The sequence below is a fragment of the Haliotis rubra genome, unplaced genomic scaffold (genome assembly GCF_003918875.1).
Source record: "Haliotis rubra isolate DU_JTF1 unplaced genomic scaffold, ASM391887v1 Scf280, whole genome shotgun sequence".
NCBI classification, from domain to species: Eukaryota; Metazoa; Mollusca; class Gastropoda; order Lepetellida; family Haliotidae; genus Haliotis; species Haliotis rubra.
Window position 1 is genome coordinate 634,112 of NW_025766892.1, and position 21,745 is coordinate 655,856.

At 40.9% G+C, this 21,745-nt stretch overlaps 1 protein-coding gene across 1 annotated transcript; it reads right to left on the reverse strand.

Moving 5' to 3' along the window:
• Positions 1 to 1,024: 1,024 nt before the first annotated feature.
• Positions 1,025 to 21,617, reverse strand: LOC124281225 (RAD52 motif-containing protein 1-like). The gene is made up of 6 exons (XM_046717251.1): positions 21,388 to 21,617; positions 19,808 to 20,008; positions 18,059 to 18,178; positions 11,375 to 11,516; positions 10,774 to 10,961; positions 1,025 to 1,457 (listed from the first exon to the last, which is right to left on the reverse strand). Exons 1-6 carry the CDS (start codon positions 21,481 to 21,483, stop codon positions 1,362 to 1,364), a joined length of 843 nt encoding a protein of 280 aa, XP_046573207.1. The 5' UTR covers positions 21,484 to 21,617; the 3' UTR covers positions 1,025 to 1,361.
• Between the last annotated feature and the right edge of the window lie 128 nt (positions 21,618 to 21,745).

Sequence of the window (21,745 nt, forward strand, 5' to 3'; positions counted from 1 at the left end):
TAACAGGGGGCTAAATCCGCCAGGACCCGGGCTGGTGTTGGTGTTCAGCAACCAATACTTTTCTACACAGCGAATTTTAGTGGGATAACGACAGTATTCAAAATGTGTAGACCGACATTCATGGTGGCATCACTGGATTGTCCGGTCCAGGGTAGATTATTAAACACGGAGGTCGTATACATGAAACTGGAATTTTGCCTACTGTGCCGTTAGACAACAAACAGGCAGGGAACTCGTTCGCCTGGAAGTCTGCAGGGAGCACCTGACATGACCTCGCTAAAGGATCAAGAGCCCATGCATTTTGTAGTTGTGTGTTTGCTCACTTGTCTGATTTTACATGAGGTTTCAGGTCGCCTTCCGTACTCTTTCACTTAGGTAGGGTAGGTGGGTAGCGTAGGTGTGTGTGCCTGCTTGTATCATAGTTCTTGCCCAAGAGATACAAAGATAGGACACAAGATACCTCATCACATACACCATGCTGCCTCTGTGTCCTTGTTTCATCCCCTAATGTAGAGCCAGCCACGGTAACAAGTACTAGCTTTAGGTGCCATCGCAGTCGCTCTCCAGCACAGACACTATCCATAAACCACTCTGCTCCAGGTCGATGGTACATGCATCTACACTGGCTCCCAACAGGCCAGACGGTGTGGTGGGGTAGCCTAGTGGTTAAGGCGTTCGCTCGTCACGCTGAAGACCTGGGTTCGATCCCCCACATGGGCAGTATGTGTGAAGCCCATTTCTAGTGTTCCCCGCCGTGATATTGCTGGAATATTGCCAAAAGCGGCGTAAAACCAAACTCACTCACTCACTCACTCAACAGGCCAGACCATCTTGTTTGATTAAACATCTCCATGGAAAAGTTCAATATATGTTATCACAGGAAGACAAACTGACATGCTTTCAGATGCATACCAAGCTACATTACGGCCTAAGTGTTCTAGCCTGGGTCAGACAAACCAGTGACTGGCATTATGACCAGCAGCATCCGAGCGATATCAACTCAAATATAAACAAAACATCGAAGTGATGAGAAACAAGATATGTATTGTTGGTTTCTCCAGGATCATATGACACATATCCCTGGGACGACCCATGCGTTTTGTTGGCTGGGTAAGCAAGTGGTGTATCTCCCCCTATAAACAATTATGTTATATCACAGCCTGTCATTTTACGAAAACCCAAAGATGGGGCCGGACGTCAACCTGATATATATCATGAGGGCCACAGACTTGGATTAACAGCTTCCGGCAAATGGTCAAACACAAGTTTGCACTCAACACACACGACAAATCTCGTACATGAAGATGATGGTAATGAATGTAAGAAAATGCATTTGATGACACAGTTGACTTGATTCTGTCTCAGTCTGGGTCCTCCAGCTCCTGGAGCATCTGCAGGTTGATGTCATCTATATCAGCCTCCTCCTCTTCTTCGGGCTCCTCGTCCAGCTCATTCACCTAAAACACAACATGAATAGACATACTGGTGTACACAGTGTGTAGGGCTGCCCTTGTAACAGTGGCTATTAAGTAAAGGAGAGTGGGTCAGGCACACTAGTGGTTGTAATAATGAACAATGTCCTTCCTGTCTGATTTTGATGACATGCTATAGACCATGTCACAGAGGCAAGGCCACCTGTTCTATTTACCTTAAGCCCATCAATTCCAAGTGGGCTGTCAGTGAGGTTTTACGAGCTTTTATCATCAATTCAGCAATATCAAGATGGTGGAGAGACACTGTAACCATGTCGGATTTTGAATCTGGGTCCTTCACATTTACCAGGGGCTGATTGTTTTGTATATCTATGTTAAGGTGTGGAATTTCTAGTAGTCTAGTGTGCTGAGATCCCTCTGTAATGGAACCCAGAAGGCGATGAAGGGTGAACTTGAACTTGTGACTTTCAAATGTGATGTTTAATATCCTGGACATTTACACAAGTATGTGCGTAATGGGAGTCACCATACATACGATACTGATGATATCGTAGTATCGATAATCGTGATACTTTTTCTGACAATAAATATATCGATACTTTTTTTCGCATCGTGATATGTATCGTTGACCTTAAAATTATGAATTTTCACTAGAAATTGACGGTTATGTCAAAATTAACACTGTTACTTGTTATCAAAATACACCTTTTTAAAGAAAATAACTAAAGATAGCATATCGTGATATGCATCGTATCGTTCCAAGATATCGCGATATGTATCGTATCATGAAATTTCTGTATCGTCACACCTCTACTGATGAAGCTATGATTATATACTGGCATGACTGCTTAAATTTTTTGGCTGTTTTTAATCAAACAGACCTAATAAGCCTGTGCAAACAAGTCTTCTTGATTTTAGGCCATTTGTTAAATGCCATGACTTGACTAGGTGAAGTGATATGGGGATTAACGTCCTGTTCAAGATTATTGCCCTTATGTAGCTGTACACGTGTGTGAGTGGCTGTTTGTATTAGTGTGAAGAGAGTTTCAAGTTTCAATAAAAAATAGACCTCGTTAACTTCGCCTATCTTCGGCAAATTCCGTGATTTTGCAACTTACAAATAATTAATTCCAGTATTGTTTTCGTAATATTCCTCATATCTTTTATAGTTACTAATATTTGGCTACGAATCGATCCATCTTTCACTAGAATATTTTAAATTGTAAACTATTTTGCGACAATCGTCACGACATGCGGCAGAAGTAAGCACGTTTTCGCCGAGGCAGGCCGCAGAACTCTCGCTCCACTATCGCTAACGTTTATCCACCTTTCAACCCATAAATTCATGTAACTTGAACGCCAGTTGTGACGGATGTGACTCCGTGCTTGTCCTCGCTGTTGAGCAGGTCACCTGGGGTTTTTCTCTGCGTTGTCACAAGTTGACAGTATTAAAAAGATGAACTGACAACTCAACCTCCTTGTGTCGTATTTTCCGCCCCACAACTTTTGGTGTCAGAAGTGGGATGACACAGGCAATGCTGGAAACCCCCAGAGTGAGTACAGGATGACGTCGCGAGGATGGCAGCCCAAGAGAGGACTACGACATTTGAGATGTCATCGCTTCTGAAGAATGCTTTCAGATGCATACCACCAAGCTACATTACATGCCTAAGGTTCCTAGCGCCTGGTCAGACAAACCAGTGACTGGCATTATGACCAGCAGCATCCGAAAATTATATCAACTCAAATATAAACAAAAACATCAAGTGATGAGAAAACAAGATATGTATTGTTGGTTTCTCCAGGATCATATAGACATACATCCCTGGGACGCACCCATACGTTTTGTTGGCTGGGTAAGCAAGTGGTGCACCTCCCTATAAAACAATTATGCTTATATCATCCAGCCCGTCATTTTACGAAAACCCAAAGATGGGGCCGGACGCCAACCTGATATATATCATGAGGGCCACAGACTTCATTAACAGCTTCCGGGGCAAATGGTCAAACACAAGTTTGCACTCAACACACACTACAAATCTCAAAGCATATGAAGATGATGGTAATGAATGTAAAGAAAATGCATTTGATGACACAGTTGACTTGATTCTGTCTCAGTCTGGGTCCCTCCAGCTCCTGGAGCATCTGCAGGTTGATGTCATCTATATCAGCCTCCTCCCTTCTTCGGCTCCTCGCCCAGCTCATTCACCTAAAACACAACATGAATAGACATACTGGTGTACACAGTGTAGGGCTGCCCTTGTAACAGTTGGCTATTAAGTAAAAGGAGAGTGGGTCAGGCACACTAGTGGTTGTAATAATGAACAATGTCCTTCCTGTCTGATTTTGATGACATGCTATAGACCATGTCACAGAGGCAAGGCCACCTGTTCTATTTACCCTTAAGCCCATCAATTCCAAGTGGGCTGTCAGTGAGGTTTTTACGAGCTTTTATCATCAATTCAGCAATATCAAGATGGTGGAGAGACACTGTAACCATGTCGGATTTTGAATCTGGGTCCCTTCAACATTTACCAGGGGCTGATTGTTTTCGTATATCTATGTTAAGGTGGAATTTCTAGTAGTCTAGTGTGCTGAGATCCTCTGTAATCAAGATATCGCGATATGTATCGTATCATGAAATTTCTGTATCGGCACACACCTCTACTGATGAAGCTATGATTATATACTGGCATGACTGCTTAAATTTTTTTGGCTGTTTTTAATCAAACAGACCTAATAAGCCTGTGCAAACAAGTCTTCTTGATTTTAGGCCATTTGTTAAATGCCATGACTTGACTAGGTGAAGTGATATGGGGATTAACGTCCTGTTCAAGATTATTGCCCTTATGTAGCTGTACACGTGTGTGAGTGGCTGTTTGTATTAGTGTGAAGAGAGTTTCAAGTTTCAAAAAAAAATAGCTCGTTAACTTCGCCTATCTTCGGCAAATTCCGTGATCTTGCAACTTACAAATAATTAATTCCAGTATTGTTTTCGTAATATTCCTCATATCTTTTATAGTTACTAATATTTGGCTACGAATCGATCCATCTTTCACTAGAATATTTTAAATTGTAAACTATTTTGCGACAATCGTCACGACATGCGGCAGAAGTAAGCACGTTTTCGCCGAGGCAGGCCGCAGAACTCTCGCTCCACTATCGCTCACGTTTATCCGTCTTTCAACCTATTAATTCATGTAACTTGAACGCCAGTGGTGACGGATGTGACTCCGTGCTTGTCCTCGCTGTTGAGCAGGTCACCTGGGGTTTTTCTCTGCGTTGTCTCAAGTTGAGAGTATTAAAAAGATGAACTGACAACTCAACCTCCTTGTGTCGTATTTTCCGCCCCACAACTTTTGGTGTCAGAAGTGGGATGACACAGGCAATGCTGGAAACCCCCAGAGTGAGTACAGGATGACGTCGCAGGATGGCAGCCCAAGAGAGGACTACGACATTTGAGATGTCATCGCTTCTGAAGAATGAAAGTGCCAGGACAGACTGTGTTCCGTGGTGTAATAGTATGGTCACTGAGCATCAAAGGACAATTGATAATGTGGCTAAGATTGTATGATTGTGTCCAACAGTACTGTTTTGTGTGATGTTTCGAATATCATATTTGACTTTCTTTGAAGTAGTTTTTTTTAAGCCTTGAATCATGAGCCTACCAAAGTCACCTCACAGCAGCGACGATGTCCCCAGCATCAACCCCGGAGGATCTCTCTCGCTTTGGAGGAAGAGCTGGCCAGGATGAGGATCCAGCTGAAGGAACAACAGCAGTTGTTTGCTAATCGTCCCCCCAAATCCCTCGTGGTAGCCACTGGACGCCAACTGACCATCTTTAAGGACAAGCCAATGAAGGCAGGAGACGCCACCCTCAAGAATGGTTGCTTGACGAAGGTGCACCGTGAGAGGCAAGGAAACTGGGTGATGAGGAGCATGCTCTTCTCCTCCTCTGCCAACACCTCGGAGGCAGAGCACGACAGGAGATTTTGGCGAGGGTCGGTTGTAAAGGAATCGCCGACAGAAATAATAAAAGTACTGCGGAAGGTGTTTGGAGGAGGCAGTGACTTGCCCACGGCTCAGCATCGCTTCTATTCACATCGTCAGAAGCAGGGCCAAGATCTTATTACCTTGTCGCTGGACTTGATTGATCTATACGCATCAAATCACCGAGATTGAGCCAGCCTTCTTGGGTCAGAGGAAGAGTGCCCTGAAGAGCCAGTTTGCAGAGGCAGCAAGCAATGACATCATCAAACGGGAGATATGGGCGCCTCACTAAGGAACAACCGGATCTCGAAGTTCCTCGACCTGCGCGACCGCTTGATTGAGTGGAGAGGGTCATATGCCACAGCTGCCAGGGACAAGGTCTCTGTGGAGGAACATCACGCCAACATGGAGGACATTGTAAAACGCCAAGCTGACCTCATTGAAAAACAACAGCAACAAATCAACGAAGTTGATGAGATACAGACCACGTGGAAGTAGGGAGAGGAAGTGCTGGACCTGTGGACAACTAGGTCACATGCAGCGTAACTGCCCAGCTAGAAGTCAGCCGTCAAACTAGTCGATCCTGCTGTGGAGGACCACACGGTGGGAGTGGAACATATTCATGTCGATGAAGGTCCACCCTTGTCTAGGATAGTAGGGACATGCCCAGTGGCTGAATTGGTAGTTGGCGGAGTCAGGATGAAGAGCCTCATTGATACTGGTGCCCAAGTCTCCACTATCACAGAATCATTCTACAGGGAGAACTTGGAATCAACAGGTCTTCTGGACATGGGACAGTTTATCCGGGTTGACTGCAGCCAGCTGGCCACAGTATACCCTACTTGGGCCTCATCTCATTGGATGTTTCAGTCTACAATCAAAGTTTTGGATCAGTTTGCTTTCTCGTTGTCAAGGATCCAGTGGATGATGCCATGAGAGAACGGAAGACAGAAGTCCCTGGAGTTCTTGGATCTAATGCTCTGAAAGAAATGAAACTAAAAGTCAAGAATGAAAATCTTAAAATTCTGGACTCCCTTTCAAACATTTTGGCCCTCTATCAAGAAATACAGAGAACTGACAAGAAGATTCGCTTTGCTTGGCTTAAAAGAACAAACCTATCATCATCCCTGCAAGATCCCTCCAAGTAGTAGAATGTAGAGTCAGCCCCTCCAAATTACCCTACACAGCTTTAGTTGAGAAGACATCACTTCCCTTCCCAGAGGCCTTTCGGGTAGGAAAATCTGTTGTCACTGTTGACCACACTGGTGTTATCCCTGTGCAGCTTGCCAACTTCAGTGATGCCGACATCTACATGAAGCCAAGAACCCTGATCGGAGTTTTAAATGAGGCCAACATTGAACCAAACATTGACTTGGTGGAGGTCAGCTGTGAAGAAGTACTAGTCACTGAAGCAAGTCCATCCAAACTGAATGACCAGCTTGTTGACAGCCTATTACAGAGAATGGATGTAAACAGCAACTTACCATCAGACTGCAGGCACACGCTTCAAGAGCTTCTTTACAAACACTCAACCACATTCAGTAAAGATGACGATGACATTGGGTTCTGTGGATGCCATCAAACATCGATCATCACTACCGACGATGCACCTGTGCTAATTCCTCACAGAAGAATCCCTCCAGGCTTAATGGCAAGAAGTCCGTGACTACATCAGTAAATCCTTAGAGAAGGGAGTAATCCGAGAGTCCTCAAGCCCCTACGCAGATTCCTATTGTGCTAGTAAGGAAAGGTAACAAACTTAGGATTTGTTGTGATTATCGCTGAATTCTAAGACCAGGAAGGATGCCTACCCTCCCACGATAGATGAAGCCCTTACCGTCCTCAAAGGTGCCAAGTACTTCTGTAGCCTTGATCTCGCATTAACGGATTCAACCAAATAGCTGTTGCAGAGGACGATATAGAAAAGACTGCATTTAGAACTGGTACTGGTGGATTGTATGAGTACTTTTACTTAATGCCATTTGGATCTAACAGGAGCCCATGGAACCTTCATGAGGCTGATGGATAAAATCTTTGGCGATGAAAATTTTCAAACCGCCCTCATCTACCTGGATGACATCCTCATTTTTGGCACTACCTTGAAGAAACGCTACAAAGATTAGACATGGTCCTGACAAGACTCTGCCAAATTTAACCTCAAAGTGAAGCCTGAGAAGTGCCAGCTGTTTAAAGAGAAACTTCGGGTATCTTGGGCACTACATATCCAAAGAAGGCATATCACCCGATCAAAGCAAAATCCAAGCAGTGGTTGAATGGTCTGCTTCAAAACCGAGACACAGCTTCGTGGGATTTCTGGGCTTAGCTGGGTACTACAGGAAATTCGGCTCCATCATTTGCAAGTATAGCAGCACCCTTGCACCTCTCTGTTGCATGGAATACCCCTCAAGAAGAAAGGCAAGCTGTAAACTCAGCAGTGGCCAAGGTATTTCTGCTTGGGACAGCCTCGCGGTGATAAGGCCTTTGAAGAGCTGAAGCAGAAATTGATTCGACGGCACCTGTCCTTGGACACCCAGATTTTCAAGACCATATATCCTGAAGTCGACGCCAGTCATGATGGTCTTGGAGCTGTGCTTTCACAGGACCAGGAGACAGGGAAAACTGTGCTGAGTTACGCTTAGTCGGTCACACCGCTAATTCGCTGTTGAGAAGAACATGACAAACTACAGCAGTATGAAATTAGAACTGGTTGCGCTGAGATGGGCTGCTACAGAGAAGTACAGGGATTTCTTTACTTGGTGCACAGTGTACTGTTTATAACGGATAATGACCCCTTGAGTTAGCGTCCAAACTTCGCTAAACTTGGTGCTACAGAGACGCAGGTGGATTGGTGAATTAGCTCAGTTCAATTTGACGATACGCCACAGGTCAGGAAAGAAGAACAAGAATGCTGATTCTCTGTTGTCCCAAAGAAATTGAGAGGAAGAATCTTGAAGGCATGTCATGATGAGAGTGGACATCAGAGCACAGATAGAACTCTCTCTATTTTGAAATCCAGATGCTACTGGCCATATATGACTAGAGACGTTGACTCCTACTGTCAGACATGTGAGCAATTTAGCTTGGGAAGCATGGTCCCAATGTAAAGCCAACCCTTGGTTCTATCAATGCCAGAAAACCTTTGGAAATTCTAGCCATGGAATTTACGCTTTTAGAAAGAGGATACAACGGATATGAGAACTTCCTTGTCTTAACACATGTGTTCACTAAATACACCCAAGCCTATCCAACAAAAGATCAATCTGCAAAGACTGTTGCCAAAACCCTTGTTAAAGAAAGTTTTGTCAAGTTTGGGGTACATCGGCTTCACAGTGATCAAGGGAGATGTTTTGAGAGTAAGCTAATTCGTGAGTTGTGTAGTATCTATGGAGTCAAGAATACAAAGACCAGAGGGAAATGTACAATGCGAACGATAAAATCGGACCATGCACAATATGCTGTGAACGTTGCCACCAGAACGAAAGACAAAATGACCACAACTATTGCCGAAGCTCATATTTGATTACATCTGCACTACACATGCCACCACCAGATACTCTCCATTCTATCTCTTCTATGGCAGAGATCCAAGACTTCCCCTTGATTTACTGCTAGGAGAAGCTTTAGAAACATCTGAGATGGAGTGGGTGACTGAACATCAGAACCGTCTCCAAACTGCATTCCAACAAGCCAGGGAACGTACAGAAGAAGAGGCTCTCAAAAGGCTGAAAAGCCTGAACAAGAATCCAGTTGATCTCGAACTTCCGATTGGTGCCAGAGTCTTCATCAAAAATCACTTCCAAGGGAGGCACAAGTTACACGATATTTGGAATCCAGAACCATTCAAAGTAATCAGTAAAATTGAGCCATCTGTTTACATCGTCAAATCACTGAATGGGGACAAGGAGAAGTCGATTCATAGATGGGAAATCCTGGATTCAAAAGCTCTGGTGAAGGACATGAACCCAGAACTGAAGCTGACGTAATTGAGGAGGAAGTGGTAGAAGGAGAAAAGGTTGCTACTCAGGCTGAAGGATTGCCTGAATCTTGTCTTCTTTACGTCCATGACTGAAAATTAGAAAAACATGACGTTGGTCATCTTCCAGCAGGGGAGGATGGAGAAGGATCATTCAACTCAGTTGTTATATGTGTTAGAATTACTAGATATTTTAGACAATGTGTGATTTGCTTCACGGCAAACTTTAGTGTTTATTGGTTCTAAGTATGTAACTTAGACCGAGATACATTCTCGCTCTTAGAGTGCAGAAACCAGTTCCATGATTGTGTCTTGCAGAGTCGATGCAAGTGCTGCGTAATGCTTTGAGTTTTAGACAGAGTTCTTTGTTGTTCCAACTCTGTAACGGATGTTTGAGGTAGCAAAGAGATAAGAGTAGTTAGATATTTTTCTTGTTTTGTACATCCTGTTATTCAGCCTTTGTTGAATATTTGTAACGCTGGTATCTAGTTAGTTGTCGGAGCCAACTAATTCAGCAGGGGAGTGTGAAGAGAGTTTCAAGTTTCAAAAATAGCTCGCTAACTCTCGCCTATCTTCGCAAATTCCGCGGATTTTGCAACTTACAAATAATTAATTCCAGTATTGTTTTCGTAATATTCCCTCATATCTTTATAGTTACTAATATTTGGCTACTTAATCGATCCATCTTCACTAGAATATTTTAAATTGTAAACTATTTTGCGACAATCGCCAATTACGCGCAGAAGTAAGCATCGCTGCCGAGGCAGGCCGCAGAACTCTCGCTCCACTATCGCTAACGTTTATCCACCTTTCAACCCATAAATTCATGTAACTTGAACGCCAGTTGTGACGGATGTGACTCCGTGCTTGTCCTCGCTGTTGAGCAGGTCACCTGGGTTTTTTTCTATGCGTTGTCACAAGTTGACAGTATTAAAAAGATGAACTGACAACTCAACCTCCTTGTGTCGTATTTTCCGCCCCACATTAGTTTTTGTTGGTTTTACACTTCTGATATAACATGTTATCACTGAGATAAATTTCATACCTAGCTCAGACACCAAGAGCCGACCTTTAACTGTTTTCATCCTCAATTGCTGGGTAATAACAAGTACCATATTTTTACATCTTTTGGTATGACACCATGACATCAAATACCTCCGCTCGGTCTGAATTTTGATATAACATAATCGTAACAAAATTAATTAGACTTACTTTTCATTAATGTATGCTGAACAGGTCATGCATCCTCTACAAACATGGATCAAGTGAACATATTTTTTCTTTGAATCCTAGTATAAGTACTGGGTACAAAGTGCAACTTGCAAATAACCATGCCATGACTGCAACGTCCAATCATTGAGTCTATAAGATACAAACCTTGAGTAACTGTGCCTCGTCTACTGTGTTTTCCCGAAGGATCTGGTCAGTGCGTGTAGTGTTGACCTCCACTGATACCTTCCCGTTAGACAGGGAGATGATCACAAGTTTGGAGAATGCATTTTCCATTGCCCGTTTGTGTGCCGTCTTCTGGACTTTGGCCAGTAACCCTCCTCGACCTGCCACATCTGTATGCAGGAAGCATAGTTGGATATTGATCTACGTACATCAATGAAACTATTGCATTTTTCAATCATTTCATCCATTCTTTAAAAGCACACTCCTTTTCTAAAATGATGAGGGTAACCTCATTCTCTTTGTTAGAGTGAGTGATTGAGTTTAGTTTTACGTCGCTTTTAGCAATATTCCAGCAATATCACGGTGGGCGACACCAGAAATGGGCTTCACACATTATACCCATGTGGGGAATTGAACCCGGGTCTTCGGCGTGACGAGCGAACGCGTTAACCACTAGGCTACCCCACCGCCCCATCTTTGTTAGAAGCATTAGGTCCAGTCTTTGATATTTACAGGCATCTATGATATAACTAAGTGGTGTGAATAAAAGTTTTTTTTGTTAAAGTATGACTTTAAAGCTCACCATTTTTGGAACAAGTTTCCTCCCAGGCACCAATGCCATCACAAGAGAGATCCTGATTAGTGAGATCTAGTCTCACACTACAGAAGTATTTGATCTTCTTGAGGTCACCATCAGGTTGTACACACTCCTTGTCTTCCTCCAACTGAACAAATCCGTTACATCAGTTCCTTATATGTATTCAACATGGATCCGACACACATATATCCCACGTTAGCCCATCCCAAGTATCTCATATCACACCCGACATATATCCAACGTCAGTCCATCACATATATCCCCTATCTGTCGAACAACTATATATCCCACATTGGTCCATCACATATGTCTCACATCAGTCCATCCCATATATATTCCACATCAGTCCATTCCATATATATACCACATCGGTTGACTACATATATGCCAAGTCAGTCCATCCCATATATATCCAACATTGGTCCATCCCACATATATACCACATCAGTCCAACCCATATATATATACCACTTCAGTCCATCCCATATATAACATCAGTCCATCCCATATATATACCACTCCAGTCGACTACATATATACCATATCAGTCCATCCCAATATATATATACCACATCAGTCCATCCCATATATATACCAGATCAGCCCATCCCATATATATACCAGATCAGCCCATCCCATATATATACCAGATCAGTCCATCCCATATTTATACCAGATCAGTCCATCCCATATATATATACCAGATCTGTCCATCCCATATATATATCACATCAGTCAACTACATATATACCACATCAGTCCATCCCATATATATACCACATCAGTCCATCCCATTTATATACATCAGTCCATCCCTATATATATACCACATCAGTCCATCCCATATATATACCACATCAGTGCATTCCATATATACACCACATCAGTCCATCCCATATATATACCACATCAGTCCATCCCATATATATACCACATCAGTCCATCCCATATATATATACCACATCAGTCCATCCCATATATATACCACATCGGTCCATCCCATATATATACCACATCAGGTCTATCCCATATATATACCACATCAGTCAACTACATATATACCACATCAGTCCATCCCATATATATACCACATCAGTCCATCCCATATATCTACCACATCAGTCCATACCATATATATATATACCACATCAATCAGCTTCCACTTATTATTATATACCACACATCCCATATATATACAACATTGGTCCATCCCATATATATCCAACATTGGTCCATCCCATATATATCCAACATTAGTCCATCCCATATATATACCACATCGGTCCATCCCATACATATACCACATCAGTCCATCCCATATATATATACCCACATCAGTCCATCTCACATATATACCTACATCAGTCCATCCCATATATATACCTTACATCAGTCCATCCCATATATATACATCAGTCTATCACATATATATACCACATCAGTCCATCCCATATATATATACTACATCAGTCCATCCCATATATATCCCCACATGGGCACAATGTGTCGGTCCATTTCATCCCCCATATGATATGTTGGAATATTATAAAGGGCAGAAACCATACTCAGTCAGTCAAAGGTCAGTCGATGCCAGACATATCCTAGGTCAGTCCATCCATTATATATCCTAAGCAAATAACCCATCTGATAATACATCTCACATCCGTCCATCAGATACATCCCACATCCGTTCATCGTCAGATACATCCGCATCAAGTCCATCAGATTATATCTCAAAATCAGTCCATCAGATCCATCAGATCCATCCATCAGATACATCGGCAAGTCCATCAGATACATTCTGACATCCAGTCATTCATCAGATATATCCCACATCAATTTACATCAGATATACATCCTCATCAGTCCATCGAATCCATCCCACATCTGTCCATCAGATACATCTCTACATCCGGCTCCATCAGATACATACATCTGACATCAGTCCATCAGATATATCCCACATCAGTACATCAGATTCATCTCTCACATCAGTCCATCAGGATACATCCTAGCCATCAGTCCATCAGATACATCTCACATCAGTCCATCAGATATCGCGACATCAGTCCATCAGGATACATCTCTCATCAGTCCATCAGATACATCGACATCAGTCCATCACATACATCGACATCAGTCTCATCAGAATCCATCCCACATCAGTCCATCGATACATCCCACATCGGTCCATCAGGGTGCATCTCACATCAGTCCATCAGATACATCCACATCAGTCCATCAGATCCATCCACATCAGTCCATCAGATACATCCACATCAGTTCATCATACATCTCATCAGTCCATCCATACATCTCATCAAGTCCATCAGATATATCCATCAGTGTCAGATATCCTGACATCAGTCCATCAGATCATCTCATCAGTCCATCAGATACATCCTACATCCAGTCCATCAGATATATCTCATCAGTCCATCCAGATCCATCTCCACATCAGTCCATCAGATACATCCACATCAGTTCATCAGGTATCTCATCAGTCCATCAGATATATCCCACATCAGTTCATCACATACATCTCACATCAGTCCATCACATACATCACATCAGTCCATCAGTCTCCATCAGGTCCTAGATCATCTCATCAGTCCATCAGATACATCTGACATCGATCCATCAGATACATCTCACATCAGTCCATCAGATACATATCCTCTAAATCAGTCCATCAGATACATCTCACAAACATCCATCAGTCCATCAGATACATCTGACATCAGTCCATCAGATATATACCACATCCAGTCCATCAGATATATCTCACATCAGTCCATCAGATATATCTACCACATCAGTCCATCAGATACATCCCACATCAGTCCATCAGATACATCTACCACATCAGTCCATCAGATATATACTCTCATCAGTCCATCAGATACATCTCACATCAGTCCATCAGATACATCTCACATCATCCATCAGATCATCTCCATCAGTCCATCAGATATATCCCATCAGTCCATCAGATTCATCCCATCAGTCCATCATAATGCATCTCATCAGTCCATCAGATCATCTACATCAGTCCATCAGATCATCTCACATCAGTCCATCAGATATATCCATCGATCCATCCACATCCATACATCAGTCCATCACATACATCTCATCAGTCCATCAGATCCATCCCACATCAGTGCATCAGATCATCTCACATCAGTCCATCAGTCCATCAGTCCATCAGATACATGTCCATCACATACATCTCACATCAGTCCATCCCATATATATCCACATCAGTCCATCCATATATATACCACATCAGTTGACTAGATATAATGCTAAGTCAGTCCATCCCATATATATCCAACATTGGTCCATCCCACATATATATACCACATCAGTCCAACCCATATATATATACCACTTCAGTCCATCCATATATAACATCAGTCCATCCCATATATATCCATCAGTCCATATATACCATATCAGTCCATCCCATATATCCATATATACCACATCAGTCCATCCATACATATATCAGTCCATCAGATACATCCATCGTAGTCCATCATATACATCACATCAGTCCATCCCATATATATCCATCAGATCAGTCCATCCCATATTTATACCAGATCAGTCCATCCCATATATATATACATCAGATCTGTCCATCCATATATATATCATCATCAGTCAACTACATATATACCACATCAGTCCATCCCATATATATCCACATCAGTCCATCAGATTTATATACATCAGTCCATCCCATATATATACCACATCAGTCCATCCCATATATATATCACATCAGTGCATTCCATATATATCACCACATCAGTCCATCATATATATACTCACATCAGTCCATCATATATATACCACATCAGTCCATCCATATATATATATCACATCAGTCCATCCAGATATATCTCACATCGGTCCATCATATATATCTCACATCAGTCCATCCCATATATATATGCCATCAGTCAACTACATATATACCACATCAGTCCATCCCATATATATACCACATCAGTCCATCCCATATATATACCACATCAGTCCATACCATATATATATACCACATCAGTCGACTACATATATACCATATCCCATATATATACAACATTGGTCCATCCCATATATATCCAACATTGGTCCATCCCATATATATCCAACATTAGTCCATCCCATATATATACCACATCGGTCCATCCCATACATATACCACATCAGTCCATCCCATATATATATACCACATCAGTCGACTACATATATACCACTCATCAGTCCATCCCATATATATACCACATCAGTCCATCCCATATATATACATCAGTCTATCACATATATATACCACATCAGTCCATCCCATATATATATACCACATCAGTCCATCCCATATATATACCACATCGGTCCATCCCATATATATACCACATCAGTCTATCCCATATATATACCACATTGGTCCATCCCATATATATACCACATCAGTCAACTACATATATACCACATCAGTCCATCCCATATATATACCACATCAGTCCATCCCATATATATACCACATCAGTCCATACCATACATATCCCATGTCAGTCCTTCCATTATACATCTTACAACAACCCATCTGATACATCCCACATCAGTCCATCAGATATATCTCACATCAGTCCATCAGATATATCCCACATCCGTCCATCAGATATATCCCACATCAGTCCATCAGATACAACTCACATCAGACCATCAGATATATCCCACATCAGTCCATCAGATATATCTCACATCAGTCATCAGATATATCTCACATCAGTCCATCAGATGCATCTCACATCAGTCCATCAGATACATCGCACATCAGTCATCAGATACATTGCACATCAGTCCATCAGATCCATCGCACATCAGTCCATCAGAATATCCCACATCCGACTATCAGATATATCCCACATCAGTCCATCAGATATATCCCACACCAGTCCATCAGATATATCCCACATCAGTCCATCAGATATATCTCACATCAGTCCATCAGATACATCTCACATCAGTCCATCAGATGCATCTCACAGGGATTTACAGGATGCGAATTCCTGCGTCCTATTTGCATAAAAATTGAGAATGGACACAACAAAATTGATGAGAGCATCCACAGGGACGCAGAAGTCAAAATACTTTTTGTAAAAATTCCAATCAAGTAACACTAAGCTATCAAAGAGTTTGCTACTAGCTGGGTTATGGTATAATTTGCAATTCAATTACTGTAACAAATAAAGTGATGATCATGATACACAAGACAATAACAGTATTAATGATAAAAATTTAAGTATCTGGACCCCAATTTTGTTGGCCAGGACCCCTGAAAATTAAGAGTGTGAGTCCCAGGGACCCTCAAAAACAGACCTCAAGGTAAAACCCTGATCTCGGTCATCAGTCCATCAGATATATCCCACATCAGTCCATCAGATATATCTCACATCAGTCCATCAGATATATCTCACATCAGTCCATCAGATATATCTCACATCAGTCCATCAGATATATCTCACATCAGTCCATCAGATACATCTCACATCAGTCCATCAGATGCATCTCACAGGGATTTACAGGACGCAAATTCCTGCGTCCATATTTGCATAAAATTGATCAATGGACACAACAAAATTCCATCAGAGCATCCACACATCAGTCCATCAGATATATTGCACATCAGTCCATCAGATACATCGCACATCAGTCCATCAGATCATATCCCACATCCGATCCACATCATCAGATATATCCATCAGTCCATCAGATATATCCCACATCAGTCCATCAGATACATCCCACATCAGTCCATCAGATATATCTCACATCAGTCCATCAGATACATCTCACATCAGTCCATCAGATATATCTCACATCAGTCCATCAGATATATCTCACATCAGTCCATCAGATACATCTCACATCAGTCCATCAGATATATCTCACATCAGTCCATCAGATACATCTCACATCAGTCCATCAGATACATCCCACATCAGTCCATCAGATCGCCATCACATCAGTCCATCAGATCATCACATCAGTCCCATATACATCTCCACATCAGTCCATCAGATATATCTCACATCAGTCCATCAGATACATCTCACATCAGTCCATCAGATACATCTAACATCAGTCCATCAGATACAGCTCACATCAGTCCATCAGATATATCTCACATCAGTCCATCAGATACATCCCACATCAGTCCATCAGATATATCCCACATCAGTCCATCAGATATATCCCACATCAGTCCATCAGATATATCCCACATCCCTCTATCAGATACATCTCACATCAGTAAACAGATATATCCCACATCAGTCCATCAGATACATCTCACATCAGTCCATCAAACATTTTCCACATCAGTCCATCAGATATCTCTACAAATGGGGATGATTCTGCTAATACAAGGTTATGCAATAATTATTCTAAAATGTGGTTGAAAAACTGCTTTAGGATATAATTTTGACATACTCTTGATAAGTTTTTTTTAAATTCCATGTTCTTATCTCTACAATGTAGATGTGAGGACACTTTTTAGAAACCCACTCTAAATCATGTTCCTTTGATGCCTTCAATCTTTAACCTGAGAGAGATTAGCAAATCATTGAATTCAGTGTTTACAAGAGCAGTACTCACTATTTGAATATTGCTGGACCAGCCATTGAATCCCAGATAGTAGCTGGCTAGTTCCTGACACTTGACCAGTGAGAGAGTAGTGATCTGGTTATCTCCCTTTCTTCTCTTTGCAAATGCTACCTACACAATATAGGTGGAGAGTGTAACAAAGCCAGGATACAACAACATGCAGCTGCATGAACAGAAGTACCTCAAACCTAGCAGACTGGGAAAATATCATTACTCTACTTTTTAATCCTCTCAATGCTACTTTCGAACCCAATCGACAGGAGAGAAGCATAATGACATCCCCAAATAAAACTTGCAATAATTATTCAACAAGTCGGATTTATGTGTTATTTGAATTATGTATGGAATGCAGTAATTCTCATCTTTCTAAATATATCATCTTCAATTAGTCTATGTACCTTAAAATGAAACGCCTGCAAATTAAATATGTGTTCGCCAAATGTCTCGGCACACAGCCGCAAATAATAAATCATGTATTTTATTCCGCAAGTTTTATGATATGACATGTTGGAATAAACATTACAGTGTCATTTGAATAAGATATATGATGACATTGAAAATACAATTTGTTTACGACGAACGTTTTCGATTATTTCTTTTCAGAAATGTTTTAAGTTGCTGTCACGCTGATATTTGCAGATACAAATATACGAATTTAAAGCCAGATAATTCTGAGATATCGGAAATAAGAAATAAAGGATATTAAAATAGATTTTCACTAATTTAACTATTTATTCAGGTTCCTTATACGATACGCATTCAACTGTCAATCAAGGAATTCAGGTAAGTTCAGCAAAATTGACACAGGGCAAGTGACTTTAAGAAAGTAACTTGTCCTGACTAATTTTCCACTTGCCGAGATTTTATGAAATAATAATGATGATGTAATTATGAAAGAATAAATCAACACGGTATTTGATGTTAATGTTCAATGGACTATTTATTGAAAAGTGATAAATAGCAAAGAAAGATAACTCTACTTTATTATCATTGCGAAATGTGACATTTAGCTACATTTTGAGCAGATATGAAATTAAATCCAAGTTTATTTGCAGTTTGAAACCATAAGTGGAAATTATCTAGTAGCCCACGGACAAGTAGATACCATTATTTGATTGCCTGAAATGAAAACTGACTTGTCCCGGGCCCCGGGGCGATGGGATTTTTGAACCCCTGATTATTTATGTTTGCCTTGTCATTAATGTTTGAAATTATCAGGATATTTTTGGATAATAATGTTTATTATTCTATTTAGTATTAATGTGCCAAATATTTTTTCTGTTGTCCCTTATTTAATGACACACCGACTGCTTGAAATCACCCACCCTCTTCACAACGCCTTATGTTGAAATGAATTCAGCAGGCTAAAGGATAAAAACTGAGAAAGAATATTCATGTCATTACACAAAGCATGAGACTGCATAAAAATACCATTGTAACATTCTTTAAGAAGTTTATTGTTCTCAGCTCTAAACACACAAACAATCTCACATTTTCAAAACGATTTTGTGATATTGTCTCAAGAAATAGTTGGTTATTGACTCTCATTTTAGTGGTGGATGGGTATAACTTGGGTAAAATGAAAAGTGATTATATATCCAAGAAGCCCACACATTCATGAATCAAACACATCTGAGTCTTACTTAGAAACCCTGAAATATTATTAAATATTTATTGAATCATTCAGTATGTGTGTCTGCAAAATACCTTAAAAAATGGAGTAACGAAAAACCACTGTACCTTGCAGATGCTGCTTCCAACAGACAGCCTGTTGTTCAACTCAGCCTTAGCCCTCGCGGCTGACCTGTAGGAGTAGAACTTAACAAAGGCATAAAACCCAGGGGATTCAGAAACTTGACGTCTGCCACAACTTCCAGCAGTGGGGAATATCTGGACTTCATACAACAGGCCATACTTGGAGAATGTAGCGTAAAGCAGGTCCTGAAATATAAGCATCATGTCACAGTGGCGATACTGAGATACCATACCCTGAGCTGCCCTATGTGCTTATGAGCAGTGAGTGAGTTTGGTTTTAAGCCGCTTTTAGCAATATTCCAGCAATATCACGGCGGGGCACACCAGAAATGAGCTTCACACATTGTACCCATGTGGGGAATCGAACCCGGGTCTTCAGCGTGATGAGTGAACGCTTTAACCATCAGGCTAGCCCATCGCCCCTCCTATGAGCAGGGGGACATGGGCTGCTATTTTGGTGATCTGGAAAAAAGTCATAGGAAAAAAAGTCATGGAAAAAAAGTCATGGGAAACTATTATAAATCATCCTGTTCTCACGTTATTTACTTTGTTTATAGTGTATTTTATAAATACTAGTTCACTTTATCTTTAGTAATAAAACTATCCTGTTCTCCAACAGTTTTTAAACCTAATTCAACAACAACTGTTATAATAAGGCCTGTTCTCTATTGACTTTGTTTATACTGTCTTTCATAAATACTATTTCACTTTCAACTTCAAATAATCTTCAGTAATAAAAACATCCTGTTCTCCAGTTATTTGCCAATACGAATTCAACAACAATTGTTATAAAAAAGGTCTTGTTCTCTAGTTATTTATAAAAACTATTTCACTTTCAGATTAATTATTCCTTTCTGTGTGATGTGTAAGCAATTGGATCTTATCAAAACAGGAGAAATGAACATATTATAAATCATTAAGTTCCAACAGGATTATGGGATTAAAAGTCACGAGTCATATGATTGTTTAACTTGCTTTGAGTTGATATGAAAGAACTCATGGGATTATCAGTTCATACTTTTACTCAAATAAATACATTATCAATACTGACTTTTTTGTAGTCTGTTTTGCCACCAATGCCAGGTGATCAAGAAGCTGGTCTACCATTAATTATCATACTTTAGTGTTACGTGGACAGGGATTGTTCCCGTACGGGTTATAGCTAAAACGGCACCACAGCAGAACGTCACCAAATTTGTCTGGCGAAAACGGCTACTGATTTATGAGCTAAAACGGCACCATATATAAAACAACAGCACCGTCTACTGTAGTAACCATTAGACCACTTGGAGCTCGCATGAATACTGACTGACTGTGTGAGTTTGGTTACCAATGTGGAGATTCGAACCCGGGTCTTCGGCGTGACGAGCCAACGCTTTAACCACTAGGCTACCCCACCGCCCCTCTCGCACGTACTGTTCAATTAATGATAAATTGCTGTCAACATCAATATGTGCCAGAATGACTTTGTTGTATATCTAACTGGCGTCATCTAACAAACTATATTTTAGATTTACGACTGACGAAATAAATGTATATTCATATATCAACATTTCCGCTCTTACATAAACATGAAGTTCATCTTGTGGTGAAATGTTGGTCACAAACAGGTTCTTTCTGTTGCATGTTGGAACTGTAAACTCAATTATTTCAACATTCATTCTCAGGGAAGAGTTGCTCCATTGATAAAACGATTACATATCCTAGCTCATCGGTCAAATTTCCTTAGTGTCAATCATTTGCTCGAGTTTGTTGACTTTTTTTCAAAACACCCGCTTTATAGAGGTATTACTTACCTAATGACGTATTCCAATATGCCACAGAATATATATGTATATCCTAATAAACAAACCTCTTTGCAATATGTTAATACATTTATCATTTTAATAAAGTACATCTATATACTTCGGATATGAAAATAAT

What these genes read in the sequence shown, in the direction of transcription:
- LOC124281225 (XM_046717251.1), bottom strand. Translation starts at nt 21,483, where the DNA reads ATGAATGTTGAAATAATTGAGTTTACAGTTCCAACATGCAACAGAAAG. An exon ending in GGTCCAGCAATATTCAAATA is followed by an intron (nt 11,517 to 18,058) that starts GTGAGTACTGCT and finishes GGATTTGTTCAG; the next exon opens with TTGGAGGAAGACAAGGAGTG. An exon ending in ACGAGGCACAGTTACTCAAG is followed by an intron (nt 1,458 to 10,773) that starts GTTTGTATCTTA and finishes GTTGTGTTTTAG; the next exon opens with GTGAATGAGCTGGACGAGGA.